Below are 23393 nucleotides of genomic sequence, written 5' to 3'. Positions count from 1 at the left end.
TCGCTCCAGACCCAGCTCTCGGAAACGAGTCTCTAACGACTCCGGCTACCCGGCACGCCACGCTCAAAGATGCCGCCACCACTCCCGCGCTCCAGCCAGGTCCCCCATCGAAGACCAGACTGGACCATAGTCCGTCTGCTAAGAGCATCGAAAGGGATTCCTCACCACCGCTCCGACAACAAAGCAAAACTGTGCCAACTCCTCACAACTTTCCTAAAGTCACGTCAGGCTAAAAAACACAAACGTACCTACATCCAAAACACACCGACGTAACGGCAACGACCGTGACGCCACCACGCACCCCCAAGCTCCGCCCTCCAACCCATAAAGTTCCAGGTTGCCAGGTTGCAGCGCGTCACCTCTCATCCCCCTCCACTACCTCAAGCAAACTCAACTGTCCATAGCGGCAACGAGATGCCAACTCTCTTCCTCCCTTCAATTTCCACAGTATTCCATCCCACCTTCTGGCCAGATTCACCCGTCTGTCCCTTTGCTGTTCCCTTACACCACCCTTCTTCTGCCTATACCCAGGTACCGGGTTGCCAGGTCTTCTTTCCTCTGTCCCCCTCTCTAAGCGCCAACGGAACGCAACAACGGAACGCAACAACGGAACGCAGCAACGGAACGCAGCAACGCAGCAACGGAACGCAACGGAGCCCAATGCAGCAATGCAACGCAGCAACACAACAACGTAGTGGGACAACCGCCCTTACAGGACTCTCTAATTAAATGCTATACGACATCCAAACCGAAATGGAACCATTAATCTACCGTGCCGTTCGTCTCGATCTGACTCGAATCCAATCGTTCGCCATCCAATTCGTGCCTTTGCCGCTACATAACGCATAAATATAACCTACGCAGCGTGGCTACGTAAGTCGACATGACGATACAGAAACATATGGCGCCCGCAGCAATTCGTGGTCATCTCCAGACAAATTGAGAACCGTCCATTCAGCCACGTTTAACGAGCATAGCTACCAAGCCGTCTACAACACTCGTCGTAGATTACAAGTTTTAAACCCTTAACACTCATTGAAGAGAACAGTTCCTGCTCATTCATCGGTCATACAGCTTCCCATGTTCCTAGCAACTGCGCCACGGTAGCAGAGAATGGGACGGGAACCCGGCACCGGGATGCCCGCGACCCCAGTTTTTCATTCTAAGCAGACACATCAGCCAAACCTGGCAGGAGAACCTGAACGTCCGCGACCTACTACAACAGCCCTCTCCAGCCAGGGCACCTGGCACCAGAATGCCAGTGCCCCAAGCTCTCCACCTCCAGCAATCACACCAACCAGCCTTAGCAGGAGAACCCGGGTCAGGCAACCTGGCACTAGGACACCAGTGCCCCCTGGCCACCTACTTCCAGCGACCACAGCAAGTTGCTAGCCCGGGCACCCGTCACCGGGATGCCAGCGCCCTCCGCCGCCTACTTCCAGCGATGGACCCACATAATTGGTCAACACAACTATGCCGCTCCCTCTGCCGTCTTTGGGGGGTTTCCACGACAGAAGACGTTTTGCCGTAGACCAGCCCTCGGATCTCGCAAGCAAATGCCAAGTCGTTTAACACTGTTTGCGCTGTTAACACTGTTCGTACTGTTAACACAGTTAGCTTCCAGCCGCCGGCTCAGCCATACTCCCTGTTGAGAGCCATGAGTAGACACGCAATCCCTGCTGTGTGGGTTGTTGGTTGTGGGCCAATCACACATCGCTTTAAATCAAAGAACGCTTGTGGCTTCAAGCAAAACCATACAAATAATGAGTTTATTTCCGACATGCAGGAACAAATAGGATCGGTTGCAGGTATCGTTTGATTGGAGAAGTTTCGATACTACTTGGTGCTGCTTTTTTCTCTGGCAATACCGTACAGTTATGGAGTACTCATACCCAGCCAGGCCGGAGAGTAGTCAATATATTGTCAAGCTTTTAGGACCAAATATTTGGTGGAGACAGATTTGGTTTCACAGTGCCACTTTCTGGTGTGACTCGTCTTCTATACAGGACAACCAAAAATAGCAGCATTGCTCATTTTATTATACATTCAGTGTTTGTCTGCATCCTCATCAGTCTCACGAATGGAGCTCCCCCTTCACTCCCTGCTTTCAAGTTCTTAAACGCTATGTTAATGCAGGCCCTGCATTCACTCATATCTTGCCTTTCATTGGCTTGCCCGCTGCAATTTGCTGCTAATGGTCCAACCATACCCCCCCCCCCCCCCTCCCTCGAACCCCCACCTTTCCTTTCCGACTCTCTTTCTCTCAGTCACTCTTTCTCTCCCTTTCCAGCCTTGAGGCGTCCCGTTTCAGCTCCTTCGCTTTCAGTCACAATGCTGTGGAGAGGGTGAATGGGTGGGGGGCATTTAAGAGAGCAGTAGGTGGGAGTGGAGTCTGACCGCAGAGGGTCTACTGTTTAAGAGAACGGGAACTCACTCTCTCCCTCCCTCCCTCCCTCCCTCTCTCTCTCTCTCTCTCTCTCTCTCTCTCTCTCTCTCTCTCTCCCTCTCTCCCTCTCTCTCACTCTGCCGCTCTCCGTCTCTCTCTTCTCACTGGCTGCACAACATCAGCCGGCTCTCTAGGTAGACTCGAGTAAACACTAAGAGAACAGAGGGAAGAGAGAAGATGACAGAGCTGTCAGCGTTCTGAGAGATACACACCGTTGAGAACGTTTGTCGGGGCAGGCTGATAAGGCGGTCTTCAACGCCTGCTTCTGCTTACATTTTCTAATCAGTGGAGGAGCCGTGAGCATTGCGCCCGTGAGGTAAGTCACCTTCTTTAAAAAAAAATGTATTGCAAAGCTGGACAACTTTATAACTTCAACCACATTCACTCAGCTTTTTTCCTCTTTTATATAAGTTGATATCAAAACTTTCTGGAGGAATTATTTCATTATCATTTTTTATGAAATTGACTGTAGGGCTACAACTAAGGGCATTAGCAATTTTTCTGTTGATTATAATTGTTTAGTCAACAAAACATTTTAAAAAATGATATTCACAGCAAGTGACATCAAATCACTTATTTTGTCCAAAAGCCTCAAATATTACGTTTTCAATGATACAAACATCAGCAAAATACTCTCATTTGAAAAAACTAAAAGCAATCAACATTTAAAAATTGTGCTTGATAAATAACCCAAATTATTGAATTTTGTCAATTAAATTTCAGTTAACTAATCAGCTAATCATTATGTGTGGCTATTATATATCCTCACCTCCAGTGAAAAATGTGGGATTTTCAGCCATCAGAGCAGCTTCTGAAAATCACCCTCATGTTTTACAAGGGAGGACTTCAGAGACCGACTGAATTTCGTACTTCACTGAATGCAACTGGACGCCAATTATGTTTTGCTGTGAAAGTTTTTCCTCTCACTTGCTGGCTATTTCCAATTTTATTACCAGAGCAGGTAAAAAAAAGAGTAATGTCTTCAGAGATGGAAGTCTGTGATGATCCACTGAATTGTTCTGTATGCGTTGGGGCTGATGCTGATCGGAGAGATGGGTAGGGTCAGTGTGTGTGTGTGTGTCCGTATCTGCTGCTTGCCGGAATAGCTCCAGCTGTACACTTTATGGTTGCCAGCAGACAGTAGGCTTGTGTAACCCAGGAGACAGACAGCTGCTATATATTAGATGCTGCTGGTTGGTTCCTCTCCCAGATCTCCAGCATTCACACTGCCGGCTGTAAACTGGCAGCCTCACTGAGACACACACACACACACACAAACGCTGGCAGTGGCTGTCCCTCTCCATGTGCTTCCTAGTCTCCTATCTTGAGGGCAGCTTCATTTGTTTGTCAGTTGCGTCCGACACAGACATTGCAGAAAGAGAAACAGACAGTATGAAATAGAGGATGTTTGATGGATCAGTAAATAAGATGGTGTTCGCTGATGTGGGTGTTTGACAGCAGAAATATAATTTCTGGATTGCTAAAGGGCTTACAATCTTTAGTGTCCATCGAGTTTGTCAAACAAATGTTAAGAATTAAAGTGAGCTGGTGTGACTTTTGCTAAACGGCGACATCGGTGGCCGATTACGGGTTAATGGTAAACGCTAAAATATAGTGTAAAAGTAGCACAAGTAAAGAAGAGTCATTAGTGCTACTGAGTCAGCGACCTGACTCACACAAGTCTGGATAAAGTTTGTTGTTGGTCATACCAGACAACGTAAGAATGATGAATTGAGAAAGGGTGTGTTTAACTGCTTATGATTTTTTTGATTTGCAGGCAAATGAATGTGCTATTTTTTTAGCATTTTTGTGGGTTAGCAGTTCTTTGAGGCAGGATTTATTGCAGGGCTCACAGATTCACATTGAAGCCGTTTGTGGAAAAATCGTATCCTTACGGTGCCCGATATGGGGACTCCTATGTAAATCATAGTGACAGAGGGTTAGAGCGGAGGGTGAGCGGTAAACGGGTGAGGAGGAGGAGAGCGAGATGTGGGCGTGTGCGGAGATATAATGTGGGCTGTGATGGAGGAGACCCACAGGATACCAGGGCAGCTTCTGCCGGATGGTAATTGTGTGTGTTGAGGAGATGCGGACACAATGAAGCAGCTGTGACTTCAGGTTTGCCGGTTCAGCTCAATCCATCTGAAATACTTCTTCTTTTGACTCATTTCGACCTATTCCGGATATCACACAATGACTTTTTCTGCATATCTGCTGTCCGATTGTAGGTGGCAGCAAAGGCTTGGTTGCATTAATGTTTGATGATGCTTTGGCTAGGCACATGATAGCCACTGACAGTGACACTCGGCACAACGATGAGTGGGAAACAGGCCTTTGTTTGGACAGCTGTTCGCTTCCCGACGCTCCATGCCCCACAAAGCTCTCTGAGAGGATGACTGTCTTTAACCCCACTTAGCTCTTTCGCTGGTGATTGAAAGCAAACAGTAATCGTGGGTTTTTCAGATGACCCACGCTGGGCAAGGCTCAGCAGATATGCCGAGATGTTTTGGGTTGGATTAAATGAACATCATCTTTAATTCAGACTGATCCAGACTCTCAATGTCACCTCCTCTCTTGCTCTTCCCTTTGTCTCTCTTCTTCTCCATTGTCCATGGTTTCTGCTGAATTGCCGTGCTGTCTACCATGGGGTTTGGTGAAATTTCCCTAGATTTTACATAATTTATGAGTACATCTTTGGATGTTTTCACCTGGACTGTGCTGCCGGTTTATATGACCACCTGTGGTCCAGATGGCTCTAAATACCTTGAATCTAGTAAACCAAAAGACACATTAAGCACAGTGAAACTGAAGGTCTAATGTTAAAAGATGAACGTCAGGCAGTAAAACAGAAATCACTGCTTTAAATACAGACATTAAAAATAATGTGTGTTTCGTGGTTTGGGCGAACCTCAGAATTGTACTCTAGCACCACAGGCGGAAAATCTGGTCACAGAAGAAGAATCCTGTCTTCTCAAATTCTAACATCCTCGGCTGAACTTGAAGGATTGCATCAAAGGGTAGCGTGCCTTTGTTCAAATAAATGTTTGTTAGGCACTAATGATTCCCACAAAAGTCACCACAGTTGGATTTTCCTGTGCCCCACTCAGCCCCAGTTCGATTAGTCATTACCACAGTACAAAGACCCCCCTCAAATAATTCCATTGTTTAAAGCATTCCAGGTGGTTTTTAATGTTCCTCGGATGCTAATGTGCGACGGGAATGGAGTGGAAGTCTTGGAGCTGTGGGATCCGGGATACCTTTGTATTGCCCATACCCTCCATTGGAGGCATCCAATGGATGATTACATGTGGTAGACACTTCGCACTGACACTTCGCCTCCACCAGTGACCTCACACATTGGAATGCATGAGCCATAATGTTCTTGGAACAAGATGGGGGCCCTTTAGAGAGGGACAGACAATTTAAATTGGGGAAAATAGTAAAAAAGAGGGGAAGCCAATGAAGAGCCGACCCCGGGGACCGGGGTCATTCGGCTCATACAAGTGTCTGAATGGAAGGCACTCCCAATTTGGACACGCAACACGCTTCAGGCTTTCATCACAGACAAGGACAAACAGATGTCCGGGTATCACAGCCAACACGCTCGCTTCCATTTATAGTGGAGAGAAAAAAAATGAATGGAAGTAACCAATAAACCTTCAGTGTAAAGTGCTAAAATATGCAGTCTTTGAAAGGCCTTGCAAAGTCCTCTTACATGTTTACTTAGCATTCTTTAGACTTTATCAGAAAAATCTCTGCCTCCAATGTCTGAATCCACCACTCTAGTCACCGTACAACTCAAACGTCAAAGATATTTCGCGAAGAAATTGGTGATTGTCTGTCCTCTAGAATGAAAATAGTTTTGTTTGGTACAAAAAAAGCAAATAATGTTGGTTGGTAGTATCTTTTAGTTTGTAGGTCAAGTGATTCATGCAGTCTGACAAATTTCCACACTTCTCTATGATACATGTCCTGTTGGTGCCCCTTGGGAAAATACACTGATAACAATTCCATTTTTTAAAGTTCACAAGTAGTCACTAGCCAAACGCTCTCTTGAGATTGCAGGGAGACTGGGGCTTTCACCCTGCAGCTGTTTACCTGAGAGGGAAGGTGTTAGTTACATAGTAAGTTTAGACGAGTCCCAGAAGTTGACATCAATACCTCGACACAGGCAGCAGCCAGATACGAGCCAGATTTTTATAGTGATTGCGGTGCAGTGTGAAAGCTGAGGAAGGAAGTAGGTAGAACGGAGGGGCTACGCGATTATTAGTGTCTGGAGAAAACAGCAGGTCGATGTGTTGTAAAGGCTGCACATGAGGCTGCCAAGTCTGCACACCACACGGGGGTTAGGCTAATAAACAGTAGGTCACCAGCATCCCGGCATGTTAAAAAGCTCATGAACAATGGACAAGCCTCAGACCTCTCCATCTGGACCCAGCGAGAACAGCAGCGCAAGATGGAGGCGCCGCGGGGGAAGAGCCATAAAGAATATCGATGGGCCTCAGGACGAGCCGCGAGTCAAATCACAATGCAGTAAAAAGTAAATTGAGATTTGACTGTCTGCTGTGCAATTGACCCAGTGAGCACACTCGTTCGCTCAACATTCATTTTCTCCGTATCTCAGTGTCAAAGTCGGAAATTGGTTTTGGTTGAAGAAATAGACTTCTTTTGGGGCGGTATCAGTCAGACATGTCAGCTCTGGCTCCAAAGCACTCTGGCTGTTTTGCGAGCGCGATAGGGCTCAGCCTTGGCAGAGCGCTCTCTCTGAGTACCCAGATAAGTGTTTTCTGCCGGTATCTCAGATCCAGCCTCCCCGTCTGCCTTATCAGCCATGAACACACTAACCCCCACCACTCCCCCGCTATCTGTGTCATCAATTCCAATGGGGTCACAGCGGAGAGCCAATGAGCACAGCCTTTGGTTTGATGAAATCAGCCTTCTTTCCATCCATCAAAAAAAAGTGTATTCCCCATTTCATATCTGTTTAGCAAGTCAAATCATCATAAATTGTTTACCATTTGGGAAATAATGATGAGTGTTGTCGTGGAAATATTGATATGCTTTATTGAATTCACGTCAGTGCCTTCAGTCGGATTTGTTAGGCTTGAGAGGGGATGGAGAGATTTTATACTTGAAAGTCAAAGGACCTTTGTCAGAGGTTGAAAATAATTATGGATATTACATACATTTACATTCACCAGTGCAACCACATTGGCTGGATATTTTCAAGTGTCATCTGGACCTCAGTGAAAACAATCCTCTAATTATATTTGGGCATCATGAGTTATTGTATCCACACTATAGCATAAATAGTCATTTGCAAAGTTGTCAAGTGATGTTACTGCACATTTTTCAAGCAAATGTCTTGAAAGCCAATAATAGATGTTTTAGCCTCTGAAGGTTAGCAGAACAATCTGTACACACATCACTGATATATTGTCACCTCATAAAGTAGTTGTAGACTACGAGTTTTGCAATTAATGAATATTTTCATCGATTTCATTTCAAGGATTAATCTGCCCATTATATTCTCAATTATTCAATTAAAAATTGTTCCATTATATACCAGAATGTAGTGAAAAATGCTGCAACTTGACATTTAAATTCTGTTTAAAAAAAAGCATTGATTGTAGCCTCTGCAATGGTCAAATTTGAATAGCCAAGTCTGCATTCTGTCATCTTAAAAACAGAGCTGAAGAGAGTTGGGTTGGTTACTATGAATGACCACTTTCACAATATGTATCGTCATTTGATCTGTTATTAATACAAAAAATATGAAATAGTGCAGCTTTAAAGTCACACAGTCATTAAAGAAAAAACAAGTTTTACTGTTACTTTTGCTTTATACTTTAAAAATATTATCAAATGTATCAATCATGCTGGTTCCATGACCTTAGAACTGACAGATTTTTCTGCTCAGATGATATTTGTAATAACCATTCATGTTGGTCTGGGACCTGCTGCACCTAACTTGCTTTTGAAATATGCATCTGTCAAACAAGACAGAAGAAGATTTTCCCGAGAAGAGAGGAGACTTGTCTTCACCCAATTAGCTGATGTCATTGCCTGACCACATTACTGCCACATTCGAACCAAATCCTATGCTCAGCCTCAGTCGTTTCCCTCACATGAAATGAGTCGAAACTGATTGCCTCTTCATCTTGTTTTCGAACTGCATCCCTCCAAAATTCGCCCAGCAGTTTGTTTCTTTACTCTGCCTAAGGGGGGGTTTGTGTAGTTCAGCACAACAGCAACGGCCGCATTGGTCATAAAGGGTGGAAAAAGATACAGTGTGTGTCTTCCAGAGCGCGAGGTGATTCAAATTTGAAAAACCTTTTCTGCAATGCAACAACAGCAACCATCGATCGCGCGTCGACCATGCCTCTTCCTGGAAATTAATTTCTGTGTTTGATGATTATAACTCACAACTATAGTGCTGTCCTCAGCAACTCGCTATCTCTCTGGCTATGACCTTGGTGGAGACACGGGATCTAAATCAATATTCACCTGCTCTAGCTCAGGACGTATGTGGGAGGTTTCTTTCACCTCGCAAGGCAATTTGATTGTGCTAAACATGTTCATCAGCAGATTCCAATTCTAGTGTACATATGTGGTTCTTTGGGATATGTCCTCTTTAAAGAATGTGAAGAGGTTACAGTGTTGACATTATGTCAAAGAAGTCTCTGTAATGCAGAGATCTCTACTGTTAGTTAGGAGTTCAGTTTTTTTTTCTTTTTTAGAACTGATTATTGTAAATTTAGATTGTATGGACTCAGTAGTACAGGGGAAATGCCCCCCCCCCCCCCCCCCCCCCCCCACACACACACACATTTGTTTGGAGCATGTGGCTTCATGTTACACATTGCACCTTTAAAGTGGGATTTCATGATTCTTAACATGGCAGTGAGTGTCCGTGACAGAGGCCCATTTCTTGGTCCCTTTCCCTTGTTAGTGTGACATTGTCTCAAGGTAAAAGGAGCCCCAGGCAATAACCCTTCATTCAGTCCTTGTACCAGCGACCCAGATTTGGATACTGTACCAAAGAAGGCAAGCTGAGTTTTTGTCACGGATGACCCACAAAACTAGGCAAGCTTGATAAATTCTTCAGAAATGAAAGGAAAACATGCACATCCTATCAGACCTATTTAACATACAGTCCTGGGACTTGAGTTGTAGTTGTTGAATATTTACAGCTTTTTACGCACCAAGGGGGGCACGCCGCTTCATTATCCAGATTGTTTGTTGTCGAGTAATCAGACAACTACTGCGCTGTCTGTTCACACTCACTGCTGCCATTATGCAGTGACAGTTAGCAAATCTTTCTTTTCCTTTCGTTGACTGGATGTTGGTTTTTTTGGTTTTGAAATTACCTACAACACATTGCTGTTGATAACACTTGTCTTTTATTTTCTGCCGAAACAAATTACATTTTCACTTTCATGTCTATGAACATAGACACATAATTACAATGCGGAATAATCTGCTTATAGCACTATATTTATAGTTACAGCTATATTTATCATCTTTACAACCATAATCACAAAACATTATAAAGCATTTAAAACGACTTATAAGTTCAAGTATCATAGTACTTTTATTATATTATTTGCAAGACAAATTATTATTTGCAAGACATATATTATTATAGTTCACATAGTAATATATATTATTCACATAGTAATATATTATGTTATAATATAACATAATATAATATAAATATACATTTTTTTCCACCACAGCGAGAGAGGAGATGTTGCTGCCAGAGAAGCTGCCGACTGACCGCTGATCTTTACTTAGCGAGCAGCAAGTCGCTTAAAGGGTCTGAAAAGTCCGTAGCTACTAACATTCTGGGCTGTCTTTTTTTTGTCTTCTGCGCATCCCTTGCGTTTTGTCTTATCCTTCTTCCACATCCTATTTTTGCAAATGCCTTGTTGAATCAAGGCCCTGAGTCCAAAGGGCAAATCATTTAAAGATGTGATTTGGCCAGCCAATTAAGAAGAAAAAAAACAATGAGATCTACCGGTTTTATGGGGCGGTGAGGCAAAAAAAATGAAAAGACAGTTGTGTCGGCCCACCGTGAAAATGCTCTGTCTGCCAGATTGCCAGTCTGTCCCTGCTACCAATCTTTATTTTCCTTTCATTAAAAGCACTGACAGCACATATAGGTTTGCTTTTAAATGACAGACCACACATTGCTGTGGATAACACTCGCATTTCTTTTGTCCCAAAACAAATTGTATTTTCTCTTCAGAACGGCTGCACAGATAACCACTGCTTTCCCAACAATAGAAAAGCTGCCATTTCGGATTCTCAGCAAAGGTTAACCACAGTAACAACTGCTGGGCTGGGGATATTCAGTAACTCATGGGGTTTTGTACTGACTGGACTGCCCTTGTTTAACTCTTATCTTGATCCCCTTGGTCTGCCTTTGTGGGAAATAAATGCATTCTCCTGATGTACCCTAGGTGTAAGGTTCTGTACTTGCACAACATGGAAGCTAAAGAAAGGAACATACTGGAAAACACTTGTTCTTGTCAGGAGGGAGTGAGTTACTGCTGCTGTTTTTTACATTACATTAATGGAAAAATCAGGACAGGACGTATGTAAAGAAGCAACTCTCTGTGGATTGTCAATCCTGGACTCTTTGGATGTGACTCTTTCCTCTGGCCGATACACATTAAGGAGTATCAACTTTTGTTGGAAGGTTTGTGCATACCACTCTCATGCATTCCTGACAGCGAGAGACCTAATCACTTTTGAAATCAATGCCAAGTGGATCTTCCCAGCTCTCCACTGTGTGAGGTATAAAACTTCAAGTGTTTCGCTCATACACAACAGGGTCATTTAGATAAGTTGCACCGAATATGTGTGCCAGCAGGTTTCTTTTGGAAAAAAAATCGCCTAACATTCGACCACAAGACAGGCAACATGCTTTGTTACTGTTTGAAAAGCTAACTATACAGCAAAACCAAATGAGGGAATAACAAAGCAGCAGCAGTCAGATTGTATCAAGTCTGTGTCTGCAGTGCCAGCAACCAGCAGCATTAGCATAGTGCCAGGGTAACATGGTGCTCATGAAGGAAGTCCAAACAGGGGAATCAGCACCTCTGCTTCTCAGCGTCACACTCAGATTCTCTTATTCTGATTGTTCTAATTTATATTTAAGAGTGGTAGAATCCATCTAAGAAGAGAAAAGGTCAAATCAGATTTCTTCTCCGACTCCGTGGAACTCTCTTCTCTTCATCTATTTCTGAATAAAGCAGAGTTTTGCCAGAGCCACATATTCTCGAACAAAGCACACTTTGGTCTCTCAGGGATGCCTCGCTCAGAGGTCCATGTGGAGAGTAGCCAGCCTTCAAAGACAAAAAGCCAACCATCCGCCCAGAACTAAAACCTTAGCAGCAACTCAAAGCAATTTTCTGGCTATTTTGTTGATTTAATCCCTAGTTTGTGATGCTTGGGCACAGCGGTGTGGCTGTATTGGTGTGCGCGTGGATGTGCATGTGTGACATGAGAACCAGGGTGGCGGGGGTGGGATGGACCCCTGAGGGCCAAGGTCCTCAGCGTTCCCATCAGCAAGCCATATTAGCACTTTTACAGTCGACCCATCATGGAGGCGCTCATCCTTGCCTGTCTAATCAGGGGTCTGGGGGGATGCAGGGTGCATGTGCGTTGAAGCGGTGAGATCCCTTCAAACTGGGCTCATCTGTCAGCTTGCCTAATCACAAATCAGGCCGGGATGAGGAGACCGAACACCTCTTGCTGGAATATTACCTGCTGACTGTCAGCCTCCGGGTTTCCGCATGAAGATGGCCAGCAAAGAAGCCCCATGTTTTTTACTGCATCCACATCAGCGCCACTAAGTCAGGTGTAGCAGAGAGAAAATGAAACCCCTTCATACATAATCCACCGCAGGGTTTGAAATATCCTGTGTGCTTATCCAGATATTTTCATGTTGGCTGCTAATAGCTGCTATTAACCTTTAGAGCAGCCAAGGCACACATTGGTTTTATTAGAGGCAGGAAAAGATTGGTGTCAGCATCTCTGAAAAGGTGGGCTAAAAAAGGCTTTATATAAACTGAGGCTGAGCCAGACACTTTGCATGCATGGCATCTCTATAGATAATTTTGTTCTCCCTTTTGGTTCCAGTACTGACAGGCTAAGAATTGTACTTTTTATATCTCTCAGCATCTTTCAGGATAGAAAACCAGTAGAAACACGATTATTAATTAAAGGAAACAAAATGCTTTAAGTAAATAAATCAATAAATAACACCTTATGTAACAGCAAGAACATACCTGTAACCAACCCTTATATTTAATTGATTAAAGAGCAAGAAAGAAAAAACAGGTCTTATGGTTGGCTTCCAGTCCACAACCCTTTTTTTTCCAACGGACTTTAAATGAAAGAAAACCCATTGGCTGTCAAGTAAGCAGTCAGAATGCTGACCTAGCTGTTTGCAGGTAGCAGACCTCTGTGCTTTACAGGCATCCCACAGATGGTCTAACCATACACCGGTAATAATCTGCCAGCTTGGGTTGTGGCCTGGTCTGCAGAGAAAAAAGACGGAGGAGGCTCCCCACAATACAGGTGTTGCTGGGGCTGTCCGTGGCAAGCTGATTTCAACGTGGCCGGAAAAAAGAAAGCCAAAGATCGCCAAGGTCACACGCTGCCCCTATGATGGCTGCTGCTCCCCGGTCCTCAAAGGAATTGTGAGAAGAATGTCATCTGCTAAGTGTGTGTCTCCTCCTCTAAGAGCAGAGGGTCCTAAAGTGGGTCAGGGGCAGCAACAGGATTGGAAGTGGTCTTTTGTTGGGAGCAACAGAAGAAGGTTAATTGCTTTTCAGTGGGATACTATAATATTTATGTCCAGCTTTGGCCACCGTTGTGGATGTGTGTATGTGTGGTGAGAGTATATTAATGAATATATCCTGAATGGCAAGGGCAAACCAGAAAAGGGAATATCCACCAGAATTCTGCGTAGATTGGTATGTGTGCAAAGACATAAAGACAAATTACAATTATGTGCCGGGAAAGAAGTGCCCTTCTTAATTTTTCCCTTCTGTCTGTGCTTTCTTTTACTCAGGACAAGAACACCTATTTGAACCCTGAATAGTCTGCACGAAGCTGCTACTTCCTCAGTGTCAGGAGTCGTCATGGGGATGAAAGGCTTCATCTACGGCTGCGTGACCGTGGCCCTGCTCCTCGAGCTGTCCAACGCCGGCCTGGTCAAGAAGGTCATCCGCCACCGTAGGGATGCTCTGGCGCCTACGAAAACCCATGAGAACCTCACCCTGCCCCAACCGGACCAGCCAGTGGTGTTCAACCACGTTTACAACATCAACGTCCCCACCACGTCCCTCTGCTCCGTGGACCTTGAATCTCCCAGCGAATCCGAGCTCAAACACAAGGGCGCCCCGATTGACATGCAGAACACCGAGCACATGGAGCACACGGTGGACGGCGATAATCAGATCGTCTTCACCCACCGCATCAATATCCCCAAGCAGGCGTGCGGCTGCAACAACCAGCTGCCGGACATCAAGGATATCCTGAACAGGCTGGAGATGCTGGAGTCAGAGCTGTCTAGTCTGAGAGAGCAGTGCAGCGGTGGGACGGGCTGCTGTGGAGCTCAGATTACGGGTAGGTCTATACCTTTCACTCTATGTGCTGTTGTACTGCAATGTCTGTGTTGTAATGGCAGTGTGTGTCTATTTTACTATACATGAAGTCAACTCACGTGAAATCTATTTCTAAAGTGCTTCCAGTTTGAGAGCAGAACGGTTGTGAATTATGGATTTCAGTTAAAGCAGCAAAAACAAGGCAATAAAAACAACAGAAAGCTCAGTGAGACCGTTGGATACGTTAAAAATAAACTAAGAAATTAATGAGATAAAATAAAATAAAATTTAAAATAAAAATAAAATAAAATAAAATATAAATATATATATATATATATATATACACATACATACACGTATATACAAATATACATATACATACATACTGCATATATATATATATACACACACACATACACATACACAGTTGCACTCAAAATGCTTCAACCCCCACCGCAAATCAGGTCCATCCGCAAAATTGACAAACTCCCAGCCGCTCCCAAAAAACAACCCAAACAAGGACAAGGCCCCGACAGCACCCCCGAGGAATCTCAGCCCACCCCGGGGCTAATGGGCTAAGATCCCCCAGGAACGCCGGCAGAACCCGGCGCCCGGCCACGACCCACGCCTGCGCCAGGCCACAACAGCAAAAGGGCGCTCCACCAAGCACCAAAGACGGCCGCCATGAAGGGACCGACCAACTCAGAGACCGCAGCAGTCACCAAAAGCGGCAATCCGCGCCAAACCCGCAGAAACCACCTGCAACACTGGCCGTACCCAGCCACTCAAACTGCTCCTGTCCAAGCCGTTCACCGAAAAACAGCAGAAAGCCTGCGAATCCCGGCAACAAACCCAACCCGCAATAGGGGCCGAACAATCGAGTGCAACTGCATTTATTAAAAATAATTTAGTCAAATCAACAAATGAAAAGAAAACAGAATTAGAACAGGAAAGCGACGACATCACATAAAAGCCAGTCTGTAAAAATGTGTTTTAAGAAGAGATTTAAAAGAAATTACTGATTCTGCGAGCCTTATCTCCTCAGGCAGCTCGTTCCAAAGCCAAGGGGCCCTGTTGGAAAAGGCACGGTCACCGTTTTCAGCCTCAACTTTGGAACTGCGAGCTGGCTCATAGGGGGTCAACATTTTCCCTTTATATGTTGGGGCCAGACCCATACGTGCTTTGAAAGTGATCAGTAAAATCTTAAAATCAATTCAAAAACGTACAGGGAGCCAGTGGAGAGAGGCCAGAATTGGGGTGATGTGATGTCGTCTTTTAGAACCAGTGAAAAGCCGAGCTGGTGCATTCTGAACTAGTTGGATGCGAGAGAGTGACTTTTGGTTGATGCCAGAAAGAAGGGAGTTACAGTAATCAAGTCTTGAAAAGTTGAATGCATGAATTACTTTTTCCAGTTCAGGTTGACAGAGCATTCCTTTGACTTTGGCGATGTTTCTAATTTGTAGAAAACAGGACTGGACAACTTTTGTGACTTGTGGTTTGAAGCTATGCACGAGGCCCCCAAATTTGGGGGCTCTTGGGCTTAAGGGGGGTAGCACATGTCGTCGAAAGAATGCACATATCGAGAGTGAAGATAATGCATGTATACATGTTATATACCAGATTAAATAATAAAAGTCTGGGCAATACTATCATCTAAGCCATTTTTACAAACTCCAAACACAATTCAACACAACTAATATAATCAACTAGAAGATTTACCATAATATCATGTATTTTTTGCCATGACTCGGCGAGCCATGAACTCCACTCCGAGCTACCAGCACAAAGCTACAAGCTAACACGGCCGACTAATACATCAGAAAGCATGAGAATTCGACACAGAATCCAGAGATATCTTCAGAATTTCTCTCCGTGAAACCAGTACAGAGCTGTGAGCAAACAAACGCCAGAACAACAAACCACTTCACCGAAAAAAAATCTTAGCAGCACCTCACCTTTACGCTGAATCATGAAAAGTACGGCATAAATCCTCGTTTCCCTCCTAAATACACTGTTGCTAGTTATTTCCTGTGTTTTTTTAAGTGTTTCCTGGAGAAAGGGGGGCTAGACAAGCCTGGGGGACCGTGGGGGAAGGGAATTCACTTTCGGCGAATCCGTTTTTACACAGGGCGATGCACGGCGCAGTTTTGTTTTTTTCGGCTAACAATTCTGTCAATCAAGCCCACGTTACCTCTAATGCATTCCTGAGACTCTGACGCGTCGAACGAGGTGTCATAGTCTGACATTGACCAACCATAGGCTGAGAAAGCCTCACATAGACACAGTCAAACTGCAGTCAGACGAGAATAGACAGACACAGAGAGGCCTTAGAGAGGATTCCAGCTCTCAAAATGATGCCAAACTGCTTTATTTGGATAGATTGAACACTATCAGTGATAAAACAAGTGAAATATATAGTTATATAGTATATAAAAGTACAATGGAACAGCTGGTTCCAAAATGACAATTGTGCTTGACCTCGCGTGACCTCTCTGTACTAAAACCTCTCTAACTTTTGTATGCTTCACTTTATCAAAGTAAAATTTTGCATAGAGACTGCTGACATGTTGTGCTATGATTCGGGAGAGTTTTTAGGATTTCAACTGCATTATTTCAAAGAAATAATATCAATAAAAGTGCTTTGTTTTCAGGGGAACCTGAAACTTTTCAATTTGAGTTGTGTTCCATCTTCATTTACTCTTAACCAGTAACATATACACTGCTATTTACACATCTGAACACATCTCACAAGTGTTACCTTTATTATAACATCTAAAATTAAAATTTAAAATTTTTCAAATAGACCTTGCAGTTAGAGAATTACAATATTTTTAGTATGGGTATGCAATTTTTGAGCAGAGGCCTAAAAATAGGCTCAGAGCAGAAGAAGTTAAATCTGAATCAAAAACTACTGCTAAGTTTCTGGCAGTGGACTTTATGTTAATGGCCAGGGGGCCAAGGGCATTTTTAATGGGAGTGATAGGGTTTGGGGGACTAAATATTATGATTTCTGATTTTGAGTTATTGAGTTGAAGAAAATGTTGTGCCATCCAACAGTTGATATCATTAAGACAGTCTAAAATAGCAACTAGGCTTCTGGGGTCATCAGGTCTCAAGGGAAGTTATATCTTTGTGTCGTCTGCGTAGCAATGAAAAGAAACATTGTGACATTGGATGATATGACCAATGGGAGCATGTGTATGGAAAATAAAATTGGAACTAAAATTGAACCTTGCGGTACACCACAGGTAATGTGAGATGTAGAGGATGAGTAATTGCCTATTGTGACCGAGTGGCTTCTATCTAAAAGGTAAGAATAAAACCAATTAAGTGCAGTGCAGCATTCCGCGTCCTTATTAAACTGTCAGACGGCTGTTCGTGACCCGTGTGAAACCAAGTCAACATTGACCAATTACATTACTTTCGATACGTAACCTCCATCCCTGACTAACGCCATTTATGTAACAAACATACAAATTTTAAACCACGATCTTTTCCTAAACCTTACCAAGTAGTTTTGTTTATAAAGTAAACCTTTAAACTAAGTAAATTCTGTGGAGGGTTATTTTGAAAAGACGCAACGCATGTAACAAGCAGAAACTGACATATTGCTTCTAACATGTCTAAAATCAATGCTAGATGGGAACCCAGAGCCTCATTCTTTGAAGGGTAGGGTCACTGACTTGTTGGTATTTGACAAGTTGGGAGTGAACGTGTTGGTTAAAGAAATGAAAATTGATAAAATGAATATGATACAATGAATATTTAGTCATTATTTCTATATTATCAGTGACATTATTGTCAAATAGTGATGCAGCTGTGGGCACACTTCTTTGAAAACGAACTATTTCTGCATTAAAGGACCTGAAGAGTTATCACAATCTAATGTAGACCAGCGACCCATTTAATGCAAACAAACAGATTCTCATGATCTTTTTCAAGCTTTCGGCTTATCTCCTGTCATGACTTAAACATCATTGTCAGTGCAAAGCCTCTTAGCATCCGACTGTTATGGGTTGTCAGAGCATCCTTCCATGCATCATGAAGTTTGGAAACATTCACCCTGTTGAGAAGATTTCCAGTCTCTGTAAATACGTTTTCATTGTTTGATGAAATGGACTGATTTTAAAGGCCATCTGGAAGTAAGGATGCAGTTTGCTGTATTTTATATTTTTACAAAAAATGGTACATACCTTTTTCTCAGCAAGTTAATCTTCACAAATGAACATCACTTTCAGGATTTTTGAAGGTTAGATGCAATCTGCAGAAGTGAAAATCTACAAACGAACTACAATAACAGTTGCTTGAGCGTTAGCATACACAACCGGGCTGTAAAGGTGCACTAGTCGGAATGATGAGGTTTTTCAGTATCGTTTAGCCACTATTTAGCCTTTTTTAAGACACTAAAAGCTTCAAAATGCACGAGAGGGATATTTACAGATGTATTTCATACAAAATGTTAAAATCTCTTATGCTTATGTTAACCACAAACCTTCTTTCAGGCATCGAACCAAAAACCCATTCAAAAAAACCCATTGACTTTGAGACAAGGGAACCGGAAGTGCTAAAATCCTGACAAAGTTTTGTATGTTAGGATTCCTACAACACTCTATTGGACCAGTTGTCTTAGATATGCAGCCATAGTTTGTGTATGCATCGCACACGTTGTTTTACGGAATGATTTGTGATCACATAGCTTTACAATACTTATTTTTTCTTTCTTTCCCACCCCCAGGTGAAGTGTCCACAAAGCCCTACTGTAATGGCCGTGGGAATTGGAGCACCGACACTTGCAGCTGCGTATGTGAACCTGGATGGAAGGGCCCCAACTGTACCGAACCAGAATGCCCCAATGACTGCCAGGACCAGGGCCGCTGTGTGGATGGCAAATGTGAGTGCTTTGAGGGCTTCGGAGGTGACGACTGCGGTATTGAGCTCTGTCTGCTGGACTGCGGTGACTATGGGCACTGTGTCGAAGGGTCCTGCCTCTGCGAGGACGGCTTCATCGGTGAGGACTGTGCCCAGACCAACTGCCTTCATAACTGCCTGGGACGTGGACGATGCGTAGAAGACGAGTGTGTTTGCGACGAGCCATGGACAGGCTTTGACTGCTCCGAACTCATCTGTCCGAACGACTGTTATGACCGCGGACGCTGCATCAATGGCACCTGCTACTGCGAAGATGGCTACACTGGCGAAGACTGCAGTGAGCTCACTTGCTCTGGCAACTGTAACAACCGTGGCATATGTGTGAATGGCCAGTGTGTGTGCCAGACCGGCTACAGTGGAGAGGATTGCTCGAAGCTCACCTGTCCCAAGAACTGCAACGAGAGAGGCCATTGCTTTAACGGGAAGTGCATCTGTGATCCAGGATTTGAGGGTGAAGATTGCTCAATCCTCTCATGCCCTGACAACTGCAGCAACAGGGGCCAGTGCATTGATGGAGAATGTGTATGTAATGTAGGATACCAAGGCGAAGACTGTAGCGAGCTCTCTTGCCCTAACAATTGCCAAGACCATGGCCGCTGCGTCAACGGACAGTGCATGTGTGACAGAGGCTACGCCGGGGAGGACTGCAGCATCAAGACCTGTCCAAAAGCCTGCATGGGCCGCGGAGAGTGCGTGGAAGGCAAATGCATGTGCTTCGTTGGCTTCACTGGTAAAGAATGTGGCGAGCTGACCTGCCCTAATGACTGCCTGGACCGCGGTCACTGTGTGAACGGACAATGTGTTTGTCATAAGGGTTTCACTGGTGAGGACTGCAGTGAGAAGACGTGTCCCAAGAACTGTCTTGATCGAGGTTACTGTGTAGATGGCAACTGTGAGTGTTATGAAGGTTTCACCGGGCCGGACTGCTCCATACTGACTTGTCCAAATGACTGCCAGAACCAGGGACACTGTGAGAATGGAGTATGTGTTTGCAACGAGGGCTTCATTGGAGAGGACTGCTCTGAAGGTAAGCAAGACCATGCATACATGCTGTGCTGCTTTCCACAGGTTAATTTAAAATAATTCATCCCATCGTCTACTTCATTGCACTACCGGTAAGGCTTGTTAACTAAATGTTATAAAAATAATCTCTATAATTACCCTAATAAATGGGGCAAATATGATTTTGTGTTATTGTGGTTATAAATTGCTTTGATTGATTGCTACTAGCCCCATTGATACAGGTGCAACATTATCAGGAGACTATTCCTCCTCCTCCTAGTCACCTGAATGTAGTAGGTTATGAGTGAATTTACAACGAGAGAAAGATGCATTATAGTGGGAACAAATCGTCTGCAACATACCACCAGTGGAGCATAACATTTCACCAGTGGTGCATAGGCTCATTCACTATTGTGTTACCTCATTCGGCTCAACAGACATTTATTTAAATGAAAATCTTCGACATTATTACTTTAATAACTCACTTTATATAACATCAGCCTTCAGTGAGCTTTACACTTAAATGTCAACATGGCTCTGAATCCTGTACTCATTCTTCAGATTATATTTATACATATTTTCTAGATGAAGTCACTTCAATCCAAATTCGTGAAGCACCATCTTGATGTTATCTAATCTTTTTTCAAAATGTCACAACATGTTCAGCAAGTAAATGTATCTGCCCATAGCCACATTTTTAAACCATATAGAACTTGGAGAAAACTCCCATGTTACTAACATTAAAAAAATCAACCTCAGTACAAACCACTGATTTTCAGTGTCTCTCCATAGTCTCGCCACCCAAGGACCTGACAGTGGTGGAGGTCACCCCAGAGACGGTGGACCTGTCCTGGGAGAATGAGATGCATGTGACCGAGTACCTGATCACCCACGTCCCAACGGCCCCTGGAGGTCTTGAGCTGGAAGCTCGAGTGCCCGGGGACCAGAAGATGACCACTATTCGGGAGCTTGAGCCTGGCATAGAGTACCTGATCAGCGTCTATGCTGTGCTCAACAACAAGAGGAGTCTTCCTGTCAGCGCTCGGGTGGCTACACGTATGTCAATCTCCTCTGTGGCACGTAACAAAACACAGAGTATAGTATCTATATAGTATCTAGATGAAATGTAGTGAACGTTTTGTTCTATGTGTCCCAGATCTGCCTGAGCCTGAGGGGCTTAAGTTCAAGTCAGTGCGGGAGACATCAGTGGAGGTGCAGTGGGACCCGTTGGACGTTGCCTTTGATGGCTGGAACCTCATCTTCAGAAACACAGTGAGTCCTGCTTCCCAATATGTTAATGGGCTTCTGTATTCCAGGAGGTGGTTGACCTGTAGAGCCTACCTCAGCCTGCACTATTATGCACATTTTCCTCTGGTAGAAACCATATACGACCCACTGCAGACCCCCTACTTCAAATTCAATAATTGCCTAATGTGCAGACATGAGGATCATGGTGGGTTTCCTGTGGAAAATGGCTCAGCCGAGCCAGCATGCAAAAACAAAGCAGTTAGCATGTCTTGACAGCTCCGATTGCCATACATTTTCTTTGTGTACCGCGTTATTTTCCCATTTGAGTGCTCATGGAAACCTTTCCTGGCAGTGCTACTGGGATCTACTCAAAGCTACACTCTATTAAACCGAGTCCACTGTCAACGCTTAAGTCCAACCGCCACCCAGAGCGCCATTATGTATGATTTAGCAGTCTCCCCCCCCCCCCCCCCTCCCCCACCAACTCCACACATTATGCCAGGACTAGTCTTTGTAGTGGTTGATGGTGTTTCTCGGCATTGGCAGAAAGAAGAAGATGGTGAGATTCTTAACTCCCTCGGACGTCCAGAGACCACCTTTGAGCAATCGGGCCTGGGCCCCGGCCAGGAGTACGAGGTCAAGCTGGAGGTGGTGAAGAACAACAAGCGTGGACCGCCTGCCTCCCAGAACGTCGTCACAAGTGAGTGTACACATTCACACTGCTAACCGGCTTATCATTCTTTTGTTTTAGACTTACTGGAATGGTTTCACTCCAGCAGGATGTACATCTTTCTTGATGGTATAAATGGTATGTTCTCTACTGCTAGTCTGCCATAGCTTATTAGTGTTGATGCATACTTTGCCCCTTGTGAAACGTATACAGAAACATATTCATGCTAAAGAGGGATGGATTCTAGAAAGGCAGGTACAAATTGAACACCAATATTATCGATTAAATCTCAACTTCTTCGTATTAATCCTATATTCAACCACAATTAAAAAGAATAAACCTCAACTCCTTTTCACCATTCTGACCAAGTGCTGCAGGTTGAGGGGGTGGCGGGAAATCAAGGTTTAAGCCATCAAAATATAATGCAAAAACAGATTGTCACCTTCATACCTTTGCGTAGGTTCATTGGTTTCGATATGTCTGGGTTATCCATCTTGCAACCCCAACGGTGAATTGAAAACAGCCCGACATGTCAACCCTGAGTGATTAGCTCATTAGACTTCATTGCATTGTTGTGATTTAGGCGGGGTAGTAAAAACAGATATGGATTTCCCGCCCTGTTGGCAAGCTGTGAGATGGCTCCATAGCTGCATCGGGGCTGTAAAGCCCAATGGCTTGTAACACTCTGAGGAACTCGGGGCTGGGGATCAATATAAAGAGAGCAAACAGGGTTGAATTCATGGATCACCCGCCAGACTAACCACTAACCACCGGGCTATATTTAGGTGTTGAATGGGGGCAGGTCAAAACACTACTCCATTTCTTGATGGATTTGTTCAATGTGTGTTTTCTATATACTGTAAGTATAGTCTCAGTGGCTGTAAGCCCCGGGAGACTTCTGTTTCAACAGAGCATATTTAACAAGCGCAGCAATGTTCAAAGTTTAATAAATGGCAGCTCCATCTAGCAGTGGGTCAGGCCACTTCATTGCTTATTTATGGTACGAAAATGGTCCACTCTTTGCCAGGATAAACAGAGGCATGCATGGAAGAGCCATTAGAGGCCTATCGTGACCGTTGCTTATGCACTCAGCAGTACGAGCAGGGCTACTAAATTACAGCTGGAGTAAATTTAAGGGTTTTTTGTTACATTTCTTCAGTATCATCTACAGTAGAACCACAGAAAAGGAAGTGCAGTGATTATGCCTGTTGTATTTTGATGGCTGGATCCCTTATTCTTATGAGTAGCACACACTGTTCTACACTCTAAATCCCCATTACATGGATATATTCCTTCTTTGGGAGAAAAGTCAAATTGAAGGTCAAATTGATTTCAAATTGAAGGGACAATCGTACAGCAGCATATTGCTGCCACGATGATAGCAAGAAAATAGTTTCAGCTTAATCCCTTTCATGTTATCACAAAATATATAGCCTCAATATATAGCCTCAGTGAAGAACAATATATTGAAAGGAAG

At 44.0% G+C, this 23393-nt stretch overlaps 1 protein-coding gene across 6 annotated transcripts in view; it reads left to right on the top strand.

Moving 5' to 3' along the window:
• The first annotated feature begins 2357 nt into the window (after positions 1-2357).
• Positions 2358-23393, top strand: part of tncb (tenascin Cb) — a 55195-nt gene continuing 34159 nt past the window's right edge. For 3 of the 6 annotated variants that reach the window (XM_076099719.1, XM_076099718.1, XM_076099713.1), the window contains exons 1-5: positions 13570-14089; positions 18803-20023; positions 20791-21054; positions 21155-21270; positions 21793-21946. In XM_076099719.1, the coding sequence (XP_075955834.1) occupies positions 13603-14089; positions 18803-20023; positions 20791-21054; positions 21155-21270; positions 21793-21946 (2242 nt within the window). In that variant the 5' untranslated portion in view covers positions 13570-13602. Of the gene's footprint in view, positions 2763-13002; positions 13159-13195; positions 13435-13532; positions 14090-18802; positions 20024-20790; positions 21055-21154; positions 21271-21792; positions 21947-23393 lie in introns of those variants that run through there. The other 3 variants (XM_076099716.1, XM_076099714.1, XM_076099717.1) reach the window with 3 other exon arrangements.

The sequence above is a fragment of the Anarhichas minor genome, unplaced genomic scaffold (genome assembly GCF_050575085.1).
Source record: "Anarhichas minor isolate MPS153535 unplaced genomic scaffold, ASM5057508v1 ptg000025l, whole genome shotgun sequence".
Taxonomy (NCBI): domain Eukaryota; kingdom Metazoa; phylum Chordata; class Actinopteri; order Perciformes; family Anarhichadidae; genus Anarhichas; species Anarhichas minor.
The sequence above is the reverse complement of the archived record's forward strand: the minus strand, read 5'-3'. Positions and strand labels throughout refer to the sequence as shown.